Source organism: Chelonus insularis, unplaced genomic scaffold (genome assembly GCF_013357705.1).
Source record: "Chelonus insularis isolate UGA/USDA-ARS -01 unplaced genomic scaffold, ASM1335770v1 scaffold_229_pilon, whole genome shotgun sequence".
Lineage (NCBI taxonomy): Eukaryota > Metazoa > Arthropoda > Insecta > Hymenoptera > Braconidae > Chelonus > Chelonus insularis.
In genome coordinates, this window is record NW_023276790.1 from 341,699 (window position 1) to 357,741 (window position 16,043).

At 29.3% G+C, this 16,043-nt stretch overlaps 2 protein-coding genes across 2 annotated transcripts; one reads left to right on the top strand and one right to left on the bottom strand.

The window, feature by feature from the left end:
* Positions 1–931: 931 nt before the first annotated feature.
* LOC118073174 (protein MLP1-like) lies at positions 932–13,785 on the bottom strand. Its single transcript, XM_035093508.1, is given in 13 exon segments — positions 932–5,435; positions 5,524–6,192; positions 6,559–6,624; positions 7,104–7,271; positions 8,051–8,104; positions 8,475–8,505; positions 8,507–8,600; positions 8,773–9,718; positions 10,066–10,203; positions 10,458–12,695; positions 12,815–13,072; positions 13,206–13,322; positions 13,608–13,785. Coding segments are annotated over 13 exon segments (8,835 nt in total). The 5' UTR covers positions 13,668–13,785; the 3' UTR covers positions 932–1,439.
* Positions 13,786–14,119: 334 nt separating this feature from the next.
* On the top strand, positions 14,120–15,984 carry pch2 (pachytene checkpoint 2 protein). The gene is made up of 6 exons (XM_035093430.1): positions 14,120–14,334; positions 14,416–14,587; positions 14,661–14,852; positions 14,921–15,148; positions 15,228–15,575; positions 15,657–15,984. Exons 1-6 carry the CDS (start codon positions 14,291–14,293, stop codon positions 15,924–15,926), a joined length of 1,254 nt encoding a protein of 417 aa, XP_034949321.1. The 5' UTR covers positions 14,120–14,290; the 3' UTR covers positions 15,927–15,984.
* The last annotated feature ends 59 nt before the right edge of the window (positions 15,985–16,043 follow it).

A 16,043-nucleotide genomic window follows, 5' to 3' on the forward strand; every position in this document is an offset into this window, starting at 1 on the left:
TTAATTATCATTTTAGTTGAAATTTCAACATTCTAAATCTTACGAAATATAATACAAAAGTTCAACTTATGATGATAAAAAAAAACATTTAGAATATTACAAAAGTCTTTATAATAAAATGAACAATGAACTTCGATGTGATATTTTAATTATTAAAATTCTAAAATTTCAGCAGTCAATTATTAATGGTGAATAATAAGTTATTAAAAATGATTAATTATTAAAATTCATACAGAACTGAAATATTTAGAGACTTCTGTAATAAACTAACGATCGAATTCGAATAGCAACCATAGAATAACTGCTTCAAGATTTCAAAATTTTATCTTTTATATAGTTAACACAAAATTTTGGTAAAGTTTTGGAAATAAGTTAAATGATTGTTACATTACGTATGTAATGAGTACATTGTTTATGATACTGCTGAGTAGAGTATGAGACTGGCACTTGAATCCAAACTCTCTAGTTGAGCACTAGATACACTTCGATCAATTGAGCTATCTTATACTCTGTTATATTATCTATATTTTATCAACCTGGTTGTATATATGTAAATAATACTTTAGAAGTGATTATTTTAATTTTTTTTTAGACAAAATAGCATGAATTCTAAACACCTCAAGATGACTCAATCTTTTTTAGTGATTGTTATTAAAAACAAATATTATAAAAACTTTTTAGATACATCACTTTTTCACGAAATAAATATTAAAAGTGTATGTTATTACAACAATTAATAGGACTAAATGAATTGGTGTTAATAAAACTGATGTAATTGATGAAAGTAGCGGTGCAATTATTATTTTATATAATTATATATGTAGAAAACTTTGTCATGTTATTTCTTAATGAAAAACAACGTAAATTGTCATCAACGAAACATAAAGAAAGTCGATCGTCAATAAAAATAGATGTAAATTAAATCAAGAATTTTATTTAATCCATTAAGGCAACATTTTTATTCACAATTAGAAATATAAAAAAAGATTTCCATAATAAATACTGAATATGTATTACTATCAGAAAGGCACTGAATTATATATTCGGTAGAGTCTCAAGTGATAATTAATGATACAAGTTTTAGATTCTTTTGTTCTTTCTACAAATTACATTTAATGAAAAACTTTGGTGATCTTGTGCAGGCGGAAGAGCGACTTTGTACCTCTCTCTCTCTCTGAACTATACAATAATATACTAATAATCATAATCATAATTATAATAATGTAGTTTAATTAACCTACGAGCTGCATTATAGACATTTGTTCAACTATTAAATGTATACAATCATCAACAATTACAACAACATGCGCAATATTTACTTAGACTTTTATTGGTGAGAAAAATATTGGCTATTTTGGTTTATTTTGTCACTCTAAAAAACGTAAAAAATATTCATTCCAAAACACTGATAATTATTATGTACTAAATTCAAAGAAATACTATTTAAATGGCATTGGTTTAGTTTCTGGCTCACTCATTGCCAGTCCTAAAGTTTTATTTATCGTAAAGAATCGTTGTGCGTAATAGTCGAAATCAATGGCTCCAGAATTTTCTTTATCTAAACGACGTTTTTCTCTACTCATTGGTGAAGCATTCTCTTTAACTTTCATATATGATCTAGCCGAATTTTCAATTAAATGATTCGAATTCTTTCGTTTTCCTTGCTTCCATCGTTGAATCATCCACTTGATCCTAGATAAAGCAACAAGAACAAGTACTGCACTTCTAAATCTTGCTTTTGGACACTTGGTAACAACATTAAGTGTTTTTTCCGTAACATAAGAACGTTCACTATTGGTTAATTTCGCGAGCATAGACATAGTTTCATCTCCACTAAGCTGATAACCACCAATTACACAAAGGAGATAACGTTTTTGGAATATCAAAGCTTTTCTTTTACTATCAACTCGTAAATATCTTGCATGTAGTTGCTGCAGCTTCACAATAGTTTCATTATCTGCTTCATTACTTTCACTCTGAGTTAATAACATTTCAAGCTCTCGAGTTTTCATGACGTACTTCTCTGTTTCTTCACGAGCTCTTATCAATTTATCATACAAAATACCCTTTTCACTGGAATATCTAGCAATTTCCGCAGTTAACTCACTAATTTTTTCAATTAAATGTGTATTATTATTTTTCTCGTGACACATTCCGGATAAAAGTTCTTTTGATAGTTCTAATTCTCTTCTGCATCTTGTTTCAAGTTCATTCTGAAAATCTGCAATAACATCTTTTAGCTTTTCTATTTCTTTTTTAGAAGCAGTTAACTTCTTTTGAAGATCATATTCTATTTTTCTTAAAGCCTGAATAACATGAACCGATTGTTTTTGTTCAGTTTGAGCCATAAGTAATTGTTGTTTTAAAGAGTTTGAATCAGCCTCTAAATCATTCATAATGTCTCTCAGATGTTTCATTTCTATTCGAAGATTTTTTATTTCTTCTTGATCATTTGACTTGTGTATTTCTAATTTTTCTTCACTTTCCTTCAAAATCTGTACTTCCTTGTGCAACCAATCACATTCTTCTTTACAATTTTTTAATTGCTCTTTTGTTCTTTTTAATTCAATTTCCAGATGGTCCTTCATTTCTTCAACTGAAATTATTTTGCTTACTAATTTTTCACGCTCTTTTATTTCTATTTCCAATTGCTTTTCAGTACGTGCTTTTTCAGCTTCAATACCTTTTAAAGTATCAGTGAGCTCTACAACCTCTCTTGCCACTTTTTCATACTTTTGAGTCAATAGAAGATTATTCTTTGCATCTTCTTTTAGAATTGGGGATGTAGAAATTTTTTCTTCTTGTTCTGGTCCCATAGATTCGTGTAAAGTTTTTAATTTAGATTCTAATATTTTGTACTTCTGTCTTAAGTCAGTTAATTCTTTTCTTAATTCATTTTCACTATCTAATGATGATGTTAATTTTAGTCGTAAATTTCTTATAATGTCAGTACTTTCTTGTTGTGAAAAATTAAATTTAGATGATTGATTTTGTAAAACAATTTCTAATTTATGAACCATAGCTTTTTTATTCGATAGATCTCTGGTTAAACTCATATTTTTCTTGAATTCAGTCTCGAAGTCAGCTTTAATTTGAAGAATTCTATTCTCATACTCAGCTACTTTAGACTTTAATATTTCTTGTTGAACCTCTAGGAAATTTTTTTCATTATTTAAATTTTCATTCACTTTAGTGGCTTGTTTCAATTTACGTCTAATGTCAGTATATTCTTGCATAATTATCTCTAAATCTTTTTCTATTGGTTTAGTTGTTAATGATTGATGAGAATCAGTGTTATTAACATCCAAAACTTCAAAATCATTATCAATGGCTTCTAGAATTTTTTGATCTAAATTTGCAGACAAGTTTAATTCCCTCTTGACCATATCTTCAATTTCCGTTCCTTCTGTTTCCTGTCTAAAAGACTCATCTCGTAACACTTCAAGTTCACGTTTTAATTTACGAACCATTTTTGTTAATTCATCATTAAACATTCTTTCTTCCTTTAGCTTTTTTCTCAACTCAACAACATTGCCAGTCTCCTTCATTTTGCTTTGAATCGTCTCTAAAGATCTTTGCAAACTCTTGCTATCATCACTCATTTGTTTGATGACTTTATCTTTTTCTTTTATGTACTCCTGAAGATGATGAATCTCCTTATCTTTTTCTTTTATGACTTCTTGATTGTAATGATTCTCCTTATCTTTTTCTTTCATTAGTTCTTCTTGATGAATAATTAACTGGTCTTTATCACTCAGTGTACAATTACCGGATAAACTTGAACGTCGTACAGTGTCCTCTAGCTTTTGAATTAGTCCATTTCTCTTATTTATACCGTCAACTAATCTTTCAACTTCATTCTGCATTTCTACTAAATTTTTCTTGCTACTTTCGTATTTAGTTTTGAATTCATACAATTGTTTATTTTCATTTTCAATTTCTTCGTTACGTGTTTTGAAAGTTTCAATCGTGATATCCTTTTCAAAGATGATCTGTTTTAAATTCTTGAGTTCTTCAACCTTTTCACGAATTGTTATTTGATAAGCACGATTTTCGTCACGTAATCTTTTTATATCTTTATTTAGTGTTGCATTTTCTATTTGAAGTTCATGAAGAATTTTTTCATTTGTTTGAATTTTTGTTTTATAAGACTCTAGTTCTTCATTTTTAACTTTTAAAACATTCTCAATTTCTTCTAGGTCTCTTTTGATTTTGCTCTCAGACTCTTGTGATAGTTCATACTGATTCTTATAGAACATCTTATCTCTCGTTAAAGTGTCCATTGAATCCTTGTATTCAGCACGCAATTCATCAAGGCGTTTCTGCAAAGAATCAAGTTCCTTCTCACGTTTACTTAAGGTTGCTGATTTAGCTTGGAATTCTGTATGAATTACTTTCAACTGATTCTCTAAATCTTCAATTGATGGTTTAGCTCCACTTGATTCTGCCAACTGTAATTGAAATTTACTAGGAGTAACTCTATCAGATTTTTGACTGTGAGAAGAATTTTGAGATCTTCTAGGAGAGCTTCCAACTCCATCCGATGTTGTACTGCTTCGTCTTACCGGAGATTTCAGATCAGATTCACTTCGAATCGAATCAGCTGGTAACGAAAGATGCAGTTGAGACGTGTGTTGAGGGCTTAATGTATTGAAAGGTCGGTTATTCAATTCGAGTGGTGGAACATTTATTGGAGATCTTTGAGAATCGATTAAAGGATTTGATGATCCATCAAGATGATCACTTGTTTGAGTTGATAAACCAACAAATTTGACATTAGACATATTATGAGAAACATCGCGTCCAATTTTCGGAGCTTCTCGAATCGCTTCTACAACTTCTTCACATTCAATGGAAAGAATACCACTAAGAGTACGAGCACTATTTTTAGGTTCGCTATCTTTCCCTCCATCATTTTCTTCCATTTGTTGAGAATTAAACGCTTCCTGTTGTTTTTCTTTTAGTTTTGATAACTGTTCTTTGAGATGATCAATTTCATCATTTTTGTCTACAAGCATTGAATCGATAAGCGTTTGTAACTCTAGATTTTTACGCTCTTGCGTTTTAAGATTGGTTTCTAGAACTTCTTTTTCATGTTCTAAAACTTCGATACGAGTTTTCAATTCTTGAATCATATTATTTTCTGCTTGTATTTTTGAATGAATTTCCTCTTGTTTTTCGCGCAATAACTGACGAGCGTGCTCTAAATCACTGGTAACTTCCTTCAGCATTATGTCTTTATTAGCCAAAATCTGCTCCATAGAATGAAGTTTAGCGTTAGTTTCATGCAATTGTAGTTCAAGTTTTGACGTTGCCTGTCGCTGAGCAAACGGCGCACTTTGTTTTTGTTGCTCCAACCGACCACGCATTGCTTCAATCTGAAACAGTTGCTCTGAGTTATGTTGTTGAAGTATTTCTCGTTCTGCTAGTAGTTCCTAAAAAAAAAAAGAACATAAAATAAATGTTAAACAATTTAAAAAAGTTTCCATGAAATATTCATTTATATGAATTGTAAGAACAAACCTCATTTTGCAATTTTAATGTTGATAGCTGCATATCAAGATCTTTAATTCTTTTAAAAGCTACTTCCTCAGTTCGTGTATGTTTCACTAATTTTTCTTTCAACTTTAAAAGTTGATCTAAAGGCAAGATAGGAAGTGCATCAGAATCATCAGGTGTTGGACACCTTGTAGAGTCAATTTGATCTTGAACTGACACATCTTCACTTGGATGACTTAAACTCAAACTAGATCCACACATATGAAGTGCTTCTAACTCTTTTGTCTTTTTATCCAAATGATTTACCATCTCTTGCAACTCTGATTTCATCTGTTTCAGAGCTGTAGAATTAACATTGAATTCTTCCGTACTCAATTTATGTCGCCTCAATTCTTCTTGAAGGTGAGTAATGTGATTATTCATGTCTCCTTCTCTTACCCTTGTCTCTAATTCTTGAATCAACTCTTGTCGTTGAGATTCCATCATTTCATTCTTTTGCTCAATTTGATCTCTTAATTCCTCTTCTCTTTGAATCTTTGTTTCAATTTCACTCTCTAGGCTTGTGATAATTTCACGTAATTCCCATATCTTATTCACCGCATCTTTCGCTTCTGTTTCAGCTTTTACTCTTTTTGCTTCCTCATCCGCTAGTATAATGGACATCTCTCGTAGTTGAAGTTCCAAAGCTTCCACCTATTAATTCAATTATAATTTATTGAATATAATGGTCCAATCAGTAGTTTTATTGTTGAAAAAAAAAACAACCAATGAAAGTTTATATTTAAATTAATCACTAAAAAATAAATTTGATTAAAAAGATTATTTTTATGCAACCAATTTTATCCGGTAAAAAAATGAGAAAAAAAATTTTATAATTATAAACAATATTTTTCATTATTAAATTAGTATTAAATAAAATTAGATTACTACAAGTATCCCAAGTAAAATGAAAAAAATGAGAGGAAAATAATTTCTTCATTTCAATTTCAAGATAAAATTATTTTTATGTAAATATCACAATTATTTTGATATTAAAATTTAAATGAAACATCAACTCACTTTTGCGTCCGTATTAGGTACTTGAAGCAAAGGGGTGACTGGTGTTTCAGACGATGGTGAATACTGCTTTGTGTGTCAAATAGAAAACCAAGACCACAGTGCAGAAAAACGTGTTAATAAAATTAGCAGTGATGCGTGTTATAAGCTTAATTGTTAAAATGATGACAAGAGTAAACCAGTTCTGACTGTATCAATTGATGAGAAATAAACAGATAAAAAAAAACTATCTAGATAAATGACTAATAAGCATATTCATCAAATGTAAATGAGAAACAGTGATAAATTTACTCTTTTCTTCACTATATATTAAAAGAAAAGTGTAATATCTGATATGATAAACTCTTGAACCAAAAATTTGTTATTAATAAACGACCAATTAAGCATGATATAATATAATTGTTACTTCTAAATAGTGCAGTAATGTACAACATTAACCCTAACATTTGATATTTGTGTAGTGTATTATCACTACCCAAGAAAGTTACAAAACTGGTAGTGAAGTTAATTAACTTTAATGGAACCCCTTGTTTCTCATGTAAATTTACCTCAGAAGTGATACGAAGATCTCGCTCCTTCTCGCGATCACGCTCCTTTAGTTGATCTTTTAATGCTTGTATCTGTCGTGTTGCATCGTCGCGTTCAATTTCCCTCTCACTAGCTTGTTCTTCAAGGAATTTGCGAGTTGCTCGTAATTGCTTATCCGCTCCTTCTAGCTAAAGTTTCGTATTAAGGAGAAAATTCATTATATTAATTGAACTATTGTTATTTTGAGTTGTTAAATGATCCAAAGTTCAAGTTATTGTTTAATAACTATCTTTCTTAGTAATTTAGTTTTCAAAGTATTTTCTTATTTTATTAAAAGTTATGGTAGAATATCAAATGAAACCAAGCAATTCAGATATTTTTATTCTGACAATTTATCTTTAATGTTATGGTTTTATTTATTAACAGTTAATAAGTGATTGCACTTGTTGTTTATTAGAGTAGTACTTTGAAAAAACTTTATACTACACAGAGTGATTGTTAAGCTTGGAATAAGTATTTCCACAAGAATACTCTTTTTTATTCTTAATAAAAGCATATTTATAAAAAGTTTCATTCATTCAATAGTCATGCAAAGCACTGTTTTAAAATTATCCTTATTAAAAAGCCATGCTTATTAAAAATTTGCAAACAAAAGTAAATAAAAATTATATCAATAATAATCATGCATTACAGTAGAAAAGTAAAATTAGAATTTCATTTCTATTTTATCCATTAAAAGAAGTACTCTGAAAAAGATCCTGTGTAAATAGATAATAAATCGACTGGTAATATAAAAATTTTTATAATAAATAGTTTTAGATTATTTGAGATTTATATGTGATAGCTGTTAACCTTAAGGGACATCAAATATCATATTATACTTTTAAAAAAAGCCAACAGCGATAAATGAACTCATGTTTATTAATCGTCGATTTAAGCATTTAATATTAGTAGTTCAATGATTTACCTTCTGACAGCGAACCCTTTGAATGCGTAGGGAAGGAGGGGAGTCTAATGATACCTGCTGGCAATACAATAGAACGCTAATAAATTCGACTATAATCTCTAATATGCATATGTTGCCCAATTGTTGGCTTCTCTACTGAAGAAGATAAGCAAAATTATTTGATTTCCAATATTTTTAATGGAAAAATTACATCTTTTTTTCTTTGAACTATTAATTTAATTTGAATATTAATTTTAAAGCTTAATAATAAGAAAAAAATAAAAGAAAAAAAAACACGCAAACAATTGCATATAAATTCACTTAAATGCTTTACCCAACTATGATATGCATATCAATATTCTCCAGAGAAAAAATATTTTAATATAAATATAAATATAAATTACATGCAGTGCATTAGTAATTATTCTCTTCCATTCAATTTTACCTGTTGCTGAAGATCTTCTTTCTCTTTTTTTTTCTTCTGTTAGCTTGTCGTGGTGTCTACATAATTCGTCAATTAACTGGAGTAAAGAAGAGGTGTCACTCGCTCCATTCATAATTACTGTTCGTGCTGTAATGTATTTAATGAGACGTTATTACATTCCATAAAAACTTGATGACACCATCATGAAGAAATATTATAATTTGAAAAATTTGTAAAGAGTAAGATCGATTTTTTTAAATGAATAAATTGCTTTGATGAATATAATAAAAACACTAAATAAGGGGGATAAAATATTCACCTCTTTCATATAATTGATTGTAATCTTGTATTACAGGTTCTCTTTCATTAGTGTCTTGTTCTCCATAGCCTTCGGAGATAATTTCCTTCGAATTATCCATCATTATCAATTTCTGTTGTAGTTCTATAATCTTTCGTTTTAAATCTTGAGATTCTTCCTCATAGTGTTCGATTGTACTTTCGGCTTCCAATAATTTTGAAGTGAGTTCTTCATTAATTTTTGTAGTATAAGTAATCTGTTTTGATATAACATCCGAAATAGATTCACTAGGTGTCAGAGTATGACCAAAAAGTTGAGCACTTTCACTTTTTAACCTTTGGAAACATTTGTCCAATTCAATTTTCATTTCTTTCAACGAACTATCTTTATCTTCAATTAGATCGAAAGGAATATTAATATTTCTCTTTAATATTGATGATATTTGATTAGCATGAGGTGCAAAATGTACTCTTTTGATTTTCATTTTAGGCGATGTTGGTGATTGAGTATCAGCAGTTTCAATGATTTTTTCAGTTAATATTGATTCTTCATTTCCATCAAATAATTTTTTTAAAACTTCAGTTATAAGTGTATTATTAAGTTCTTCTTCACAATTAGCAAAATATTTTATAAGTTCTTGTATAATACCTTTAAAAACTACACATGTTTGATAGTAAGTATCCCGCTGTTTAATAACATCTTTTTCACCCATCAAATTATCAATATATGAATTACTTTGAGTATGGGCATCTCTATCTACAGCTAATTTGTTTATTTTCTCTTTATAACTTTCAACTGTTTTCGCTAAAATACGTGAATGTTCCTCTTTAAGTTGAAATATTTCAAGCTGATGAACTTCTTTTAGTTTCTCAATCTCACGTTTGGCATTATGGGTAAATTTATTTCGAAGTTCTACCAACTCCGGTGGCCAATTTTCTTCAGCGTCATCTTCAACAGCTATCAACGCCTACAAATAAAGATCGGAAATTAAAACTCAATTGTTTTATAATTTTATTAAAAAATTTTCCAATGACCAATAATAAAAGATTTTATTATCGACAGTTCAATGTTCCAATTAAATAACAGCGGAAATGGAGTATTATCTATTCGACTATTTTGTTTGATATCGATTAATATTGAACTTCAATTTGTGTATCTATAATTGAATTCTTTACCTTGATGAGAAAATTTACAAATGATGAGTGAAAAGTAAAGAGTGATTTGATAAAAAATGGTTGAAATTTGTGATAAAGGAATTGGAATAGAACACAAAACAAAATACGTAATAATTAAATATACAAGCATTAGTGCTACCTGAATTTGTTCCTGGAGTGCGCTGACAATATCGCGCTTAGCAAGTGCGATTTGTTCCTCGAGCTGATGGCTATAGGCAGCCCGTAGCTCGATTAGTTCGCCATTTTCAACAGCAGTATCCCATTCTGTCTGACAAAGCTGCATGCGGACGTTCAAGACACACGTAATTATTATTGTTAGTTACAAACAGATGATTAGTATATAAATAAGAAATAAGGAATATAATTACTATAGAATACGTCATTGAGTAATCATGCAACTTTTTATATCTATTAAAATGAAATAAACTTAGTATTTTGTGTGATTAATGATAAAGTTTTTCATTTTATATAGAACAATGAATTGATTGTGATAATTTATTGGGAATTAAAGTGAATGAAAAATAAAGTTACCTGATTGACAGTTATAAATGAATTACGGTTTATGTCTTCGTATTCTTTAGTTTTATCTCGACAACTTTCAGTTGAATCTGCTCTGAAATTTTTGCTGGTCTCTTTTTTATCATTAATACAATCACCTTCACTACCTCCACAGAAAAGATCATCAGCCATTTCATCAACTTCACTATCATCTGACATTTTTTTTGATTGTTGACTAAATATCTCTTCCGAATATTGTTTCTCCATCTGTACACATTTCTCCTCGAAATAAGTTCTTAATTCTTCCATCTCCTTTGTATGACGTTTCTCCAATTCCTCTTTTAGAGTTATTAATTTAGCATTTTGCTCTCTTAACTTTTGATTTTCTTGGTCTATCATTTCCATACGTGTATGAAAGTAATCTAATTTTTTTTCAAACTTTTCTAAATTCTGACTAGAGTATTCGTCACTCAGACTATTATTAGGATTATCAGATTTTTGACAAGATATGGCATCTCTATTATCACTAGATTTTTCGATTAAATCATGAGTATGGACTAGATCATTGTAGGTAGAAGATAATTCAGATTCATCCAGATTAGTAGCATTTAATTTTAACGTTTGATCCATCTTACTTTCAAATGCTGCACACGCTGCCCAAGCAATTTGTAATCCATGTTCTAACTGTTTATTTTCTGTTTCATACTGATGTAATTTTTCTAAAGCATTCTTTAATTTATTGTAAATTTCAGAATACTGAAGATCTTTTTGCTGAATAACCTGCTTCAGCATTTCGATTTGTTTCTCATGAGATTCGTTTATTTTATCAGTATTAACATCCTGCCTTGAGGAATGATCTTTAGAAATTTTTTCGGAATCTGGGGAGAAATAAATATTACTTGGAAAAGGCTTGGCATCAGTACAATTGGATTCTTTATAAGACTTCAATTCCGACATCATTTTTTCACATTTATTTTTAGTTTCTTTAAGTTCTTTTTCATATGATTTTTTCTCCATATTAGCTTCTTCCAATTCTTTGCTGACTTTATTTAAAGACTCTTCAAGATTAGTTATTTTATCTATTAATTTCTTTTCTAACGATTCTTTTTCATCTAACCTTTGCTTAAACATTTGGAATTGAATACCAGCATCATCAAATGTGGGATAAGAAGTTGTATTAAATTCACTAAAACTCATTCCACTGAATCTGGATAGAGATTTATCAACGTCGCCAGATTTTTGGTTCAATGATCTTTCATTGATTTGATTGTTCTCAATCATCGCTTGAACAGCCGCATACTTAGCACTGATATCATCATAACGACATTTAAGATCATCATTTTCTCGTTTAAGTGTTTCTACATTAAGCAAAGCCTCTTCTAAAGATCTTTCAATACTCTCTCTTGAATTTAATACACTACTTGCAGCCACATATTTAGCAGTCAATTCATCTATTTGAACTTTATGCAATTGTATTTGTTCTTTCATCATATCTCTATCTTCCCGACATTGAATTAATTGTCGCTTAACACTGTTTAAATCAGATGATAGTGAAATATTTAATTTATTGTGATTTTCCAATTCAGATTCAAGAGCTTCAATCGTTTTCTTGTAAGTAATTGCTTGTGATTGGAAAACTTGAAGTTCTTTAGCATGTTTACTCTCTAACTCTGGTAGTTCAGAATTGTAACGCTCAAATAAAGATTTATATTGTTCTTCATAATGTTGTTTGATTTGTGCTACTTCAGCTTCATGTTTGCTTTGAAGTTCTTGAATTTTCTTTTCATGTAACATATGTTTTGATTTAGTCTCACTAGCAAATTTATCTAAAATATTTTGCATATCTTTCTGAATTTTTAACACTGTTTCTTTACAATTTCTCTCAATATTTTCTTTTTCTTTAATATTCTCTTCTCTTTCAACTTTAATTTTTATATTTAATTGTTCGATTATATCTTTAAATTCTTCGACTTCTTGATCATGTTTATTATTTTTTTTCGTTAATTGTTTTATACACTCATGAGACTCAGAAAGTTGTGCATTTAAATTTTTTACCATTTCCACATGAGTCCCCAGAGCCATCTCAAGATCACTGATTCTTTTTTGTATGTCAATAGGCCCATCGATGTCTTGGGGAGGCACATAAATAGCTCTCAGTGTACTTAATTGATTTCTTAAAGCGTCTCTATCTGCTATAGTTTTCTCTAAAGATTCCTGCAGACTTGAAATAAGGGTATCCCGCTGAGTAATTGCTCGATCGAAGTCTTTGAGCTAAAAAAGTAGAACAAGTATTGAAAGAATTAATTAATAAAATTGAACTGTATCATGATATTTTTTGTATTAATTAAACACATTGATTCATCAATGAAAAACTTAATAAAATCACTTACTTTACTCTTATAATTATCGACGATATCCTTATACTGAGTACTACTATTTTGGCTGTGAGATGAACTCGGAGAACCAGCTTCATCTCGAATATTTTCAAATTCTGCAGTCAACATTTGAATCATAGCTTCTCGACCATGCACAACTTCTTTCAACTTTGCAACCCTACCAGCCATACACTCGACATCTCCATCTCCTTCCCCCTCACTCACACTGATACTGCTTTGCGTCGTATCTTTAAAAGACGTATCTTCAGTCATCTGAAAAAATTCAATAACACCGATTAATACGTTTCGAGTGTTCTGTGTGTAAAATATTTTTTGTACATCAATACAATAAATTACTTTAATGTAAAGAATAAATACCGGCTTCTAGATTTTTTTTACTACTCACAATTATGCTGTGATCGAGAGATTGCTCAGCATTTTCGTTCTGAATTAGATCGTCATCAGAAGGGTCACCCGTTTGTTTTGATTCCATATTTTGGTGTAAGGCCTTATATCTAGCCAGCTGCAATAGATAACGCAACAATTCAAGTTTTAGTTACTAAAATACTTTAAATTATATAAGATATAAAAGTAATAAAAAATATTTCGAATATTAACCAAAACAAAAAACATGTATTGTTAGTATTCTAATAAGAGGTTAATTATTCAAAACAAAAGTTTTAAAGTAATGTTTTATAAGAGAATAACATTCGTATCCACATTTGTATTATTCGAATGTAAGTACTAATGATATGATGAAAATAACTCAGTTACTAATTATAAACAAAAATGATTTCGGAGTACTCACCAGATCTCTACCATTCTCCAACGAACGTCGTTTAGAGGTTTTCTTCTTCTCACTGTTCATTTAGTCAAAAGTAAAATAAAAATAATTGTATGATAACAATACAAAATAATATGTCAATCAATTTTACATGACGAATGATAATTAATCTATCTGTTAAGTTGTCCGTTTGTAAAATGACGCTAGGGTTCATGAAAAACATATGGTTAGAGTCAGTAGATAGGTAGTGAAGCAAAAATTTAGATTCAGTCTTCTTTACCAACTGTGGTATTCAAATTTTTAATTCAATTAATACTTTTGATATACAATATTGATGTATGCATTTTTAAATAATAATAAAGATCAATAATTTTATACATTATTTTAATTGTCAATATATAATTGTTTTAATTGTTGAGTTATTTTTACAATGACAGTTGATTTGACGATAATTGTAAACAAGTACAACTGTCGGTACTTTTGTAAATGAACCATAAATATTGGCGGGGCTTTGCTTGAGAAAATATCAACGTTTTTCAGCCATATAGATTTGAATTCTTATTATCAACGGAAAAGAAGACCATAAATGGTCATTATTAATGTTTGATTTCATTTATAATCATTTTATTGAATTAAAATAATTTTTTACTAATTCTATTCATTTATTAAATTTATTTATTTTCATCCATTATTTACTAACAACTAAAATGAAAGCATTATTTGATATAGAAGTTTGTCAAACAGCTGACAGGTATGATTTTTTTGATTCATCAATTTCTGAATGAATAAAACATCAAATTTTTTCAATTATCTTTGTTAAATTTAATTACAGTATGTTGTCAGCGGCAGAAATTGAAAAAATGGTCGTTGAAGAATTCAATCACGATATGGATAAACAAACTTGTTTCATAATAAATGATTATACAATTCCTCCAGAAGCATGGTCCAGTGAAGAATTGAGAACCCATGTGAAGTCTATAACATGTTATTACAATTTAGCAGTGGTAAATAAATTCAGCTATCAATCAACCAATAAATTTTCTATGATGATGATGTAGAACTTATTTGGTATTTTAGGCAGAAAGCGAAGAATATGAACGTCCACAATTTGAATTTTTCATATATCGTTTAAATTCAGAAGAAGTTGCTATAGAAACAATGAAGAATGATACAGAAGAATTACCTGTTTCATCTCATTGGATTTTACCATGTCAAGAATTTCATGGATTGTGGGAGAGTTTACATTATGAGTCTAAATTGAAAGAAAATGTAAGCCATCATAATTAATTGTATGTAATAGATTGATGTTATTTAAGACATTTTAAAATTAATTGCAGTTATTCAAGTATATCGAAACTGCCATGGAATTTTCAGAAAAAAATGTTGATCCTAATATTATAAGTTGGAACAAAGTTGTTTTGCTACACGGGCCTCCTGGTACTGGAAAAACAAGTCTTTGCAAAGCATTAGCTCAAAAGGCTGCAATAAGATTAAGTAAACAGTTTGTAAGAACTGAATTAGTAGAAATAAATAGCCACAGTTTATTTTCCAAATGGTTTTCTGAGGTAATAAATAATTAAATAAGTACATTATTAATATAGTTTTTAATTTGATCATAATATTTATTGATAAATGATTTTTCAGAGTGGAAAATTGGTGATGAAACTTTTTTCTGAAATTAAGCTTCTTCTGGAAGATCAACAAGCTTTAATAGTTATTCTTATCGATGAAGTAGAATCTTTAGCTCATGCTCGTAAAGCTAGTATGAATGGAGCAGAACCAAGTGACTCAATTAGGGTAGTAAATTCACTACTTACTCAGCTGGATCAAATAAAACGCTACAAAAATGTTTTAATATTAACAACAAGCAATATAACAGGGGCAATAGATTTAGCATTTGTAGATCGTGCTGATATCAAGCAATATGTTGGATACCCAGGAGAATGTGCCGTTCAATGTATTTATGATAGCTGTGTAAGAGAGCTACAACGAGTAAGTTGTGAACAATTTTTATGGGTAACATTTGTTTTCCTTTACTCAAAAAAGAAAAAAATTCAATGGCCATTTTTGTAGACAGGTGTTGCTAAAAGTGATGAAACATATGATTGGTGTGGTAAGTCAGCATCACAATTACTATCTTTAAGCCTTGGACTAAGTGGCCGAACACTACGAAAATTGCCTTTTTTGGCTCATGCATTATATTTAGACCATGGTGAAAAATTTACAGAATCTAATTTTTTTTCAACAATGATTGAAGCTGTCAAAAATCATTATTCAGAAGAACATGATTTGAACATAGCTAAAAAATCTACTGAACCTAAAAGAGTACACTTTGATTGTTAAAAAATTGTTGATGCTCAAAATTTTTTCAATAAATGTTTAGTATTTTTATAACAGAAAACAAGCGCAAAAATAAATGATCATTGAAAAAATCCACCTACAGAAACAAATCCAATATAC

What these genes read in the sequence shown, in the direction of transcription:
- pch2 (XM_035093430.1), top strand. Translation starts at nt 14,291, where the DNA reads ATGAAAGCATTATTTGATATAGAAGTTTGTCAAACAGCTGACAG. An exon ending in GTTATTACAATTTAGCAGTG is followed by an intron (nt 14,588 to 14,660) that starts GTAAATAAATTC and finishes TTGGTATTTTAG; the next exon opens with GCAGAAAGCGAAGAATATGA. An exon ending in GTGTAAGAGAGCTACAACGA is followed by an intron (nt 15,576 to 15,656) that starts GTAAGTTGTGAA and finishes CCATTTTTGTAG; the next exon opens with ACAGGTGTTGCTAAAAGTGA.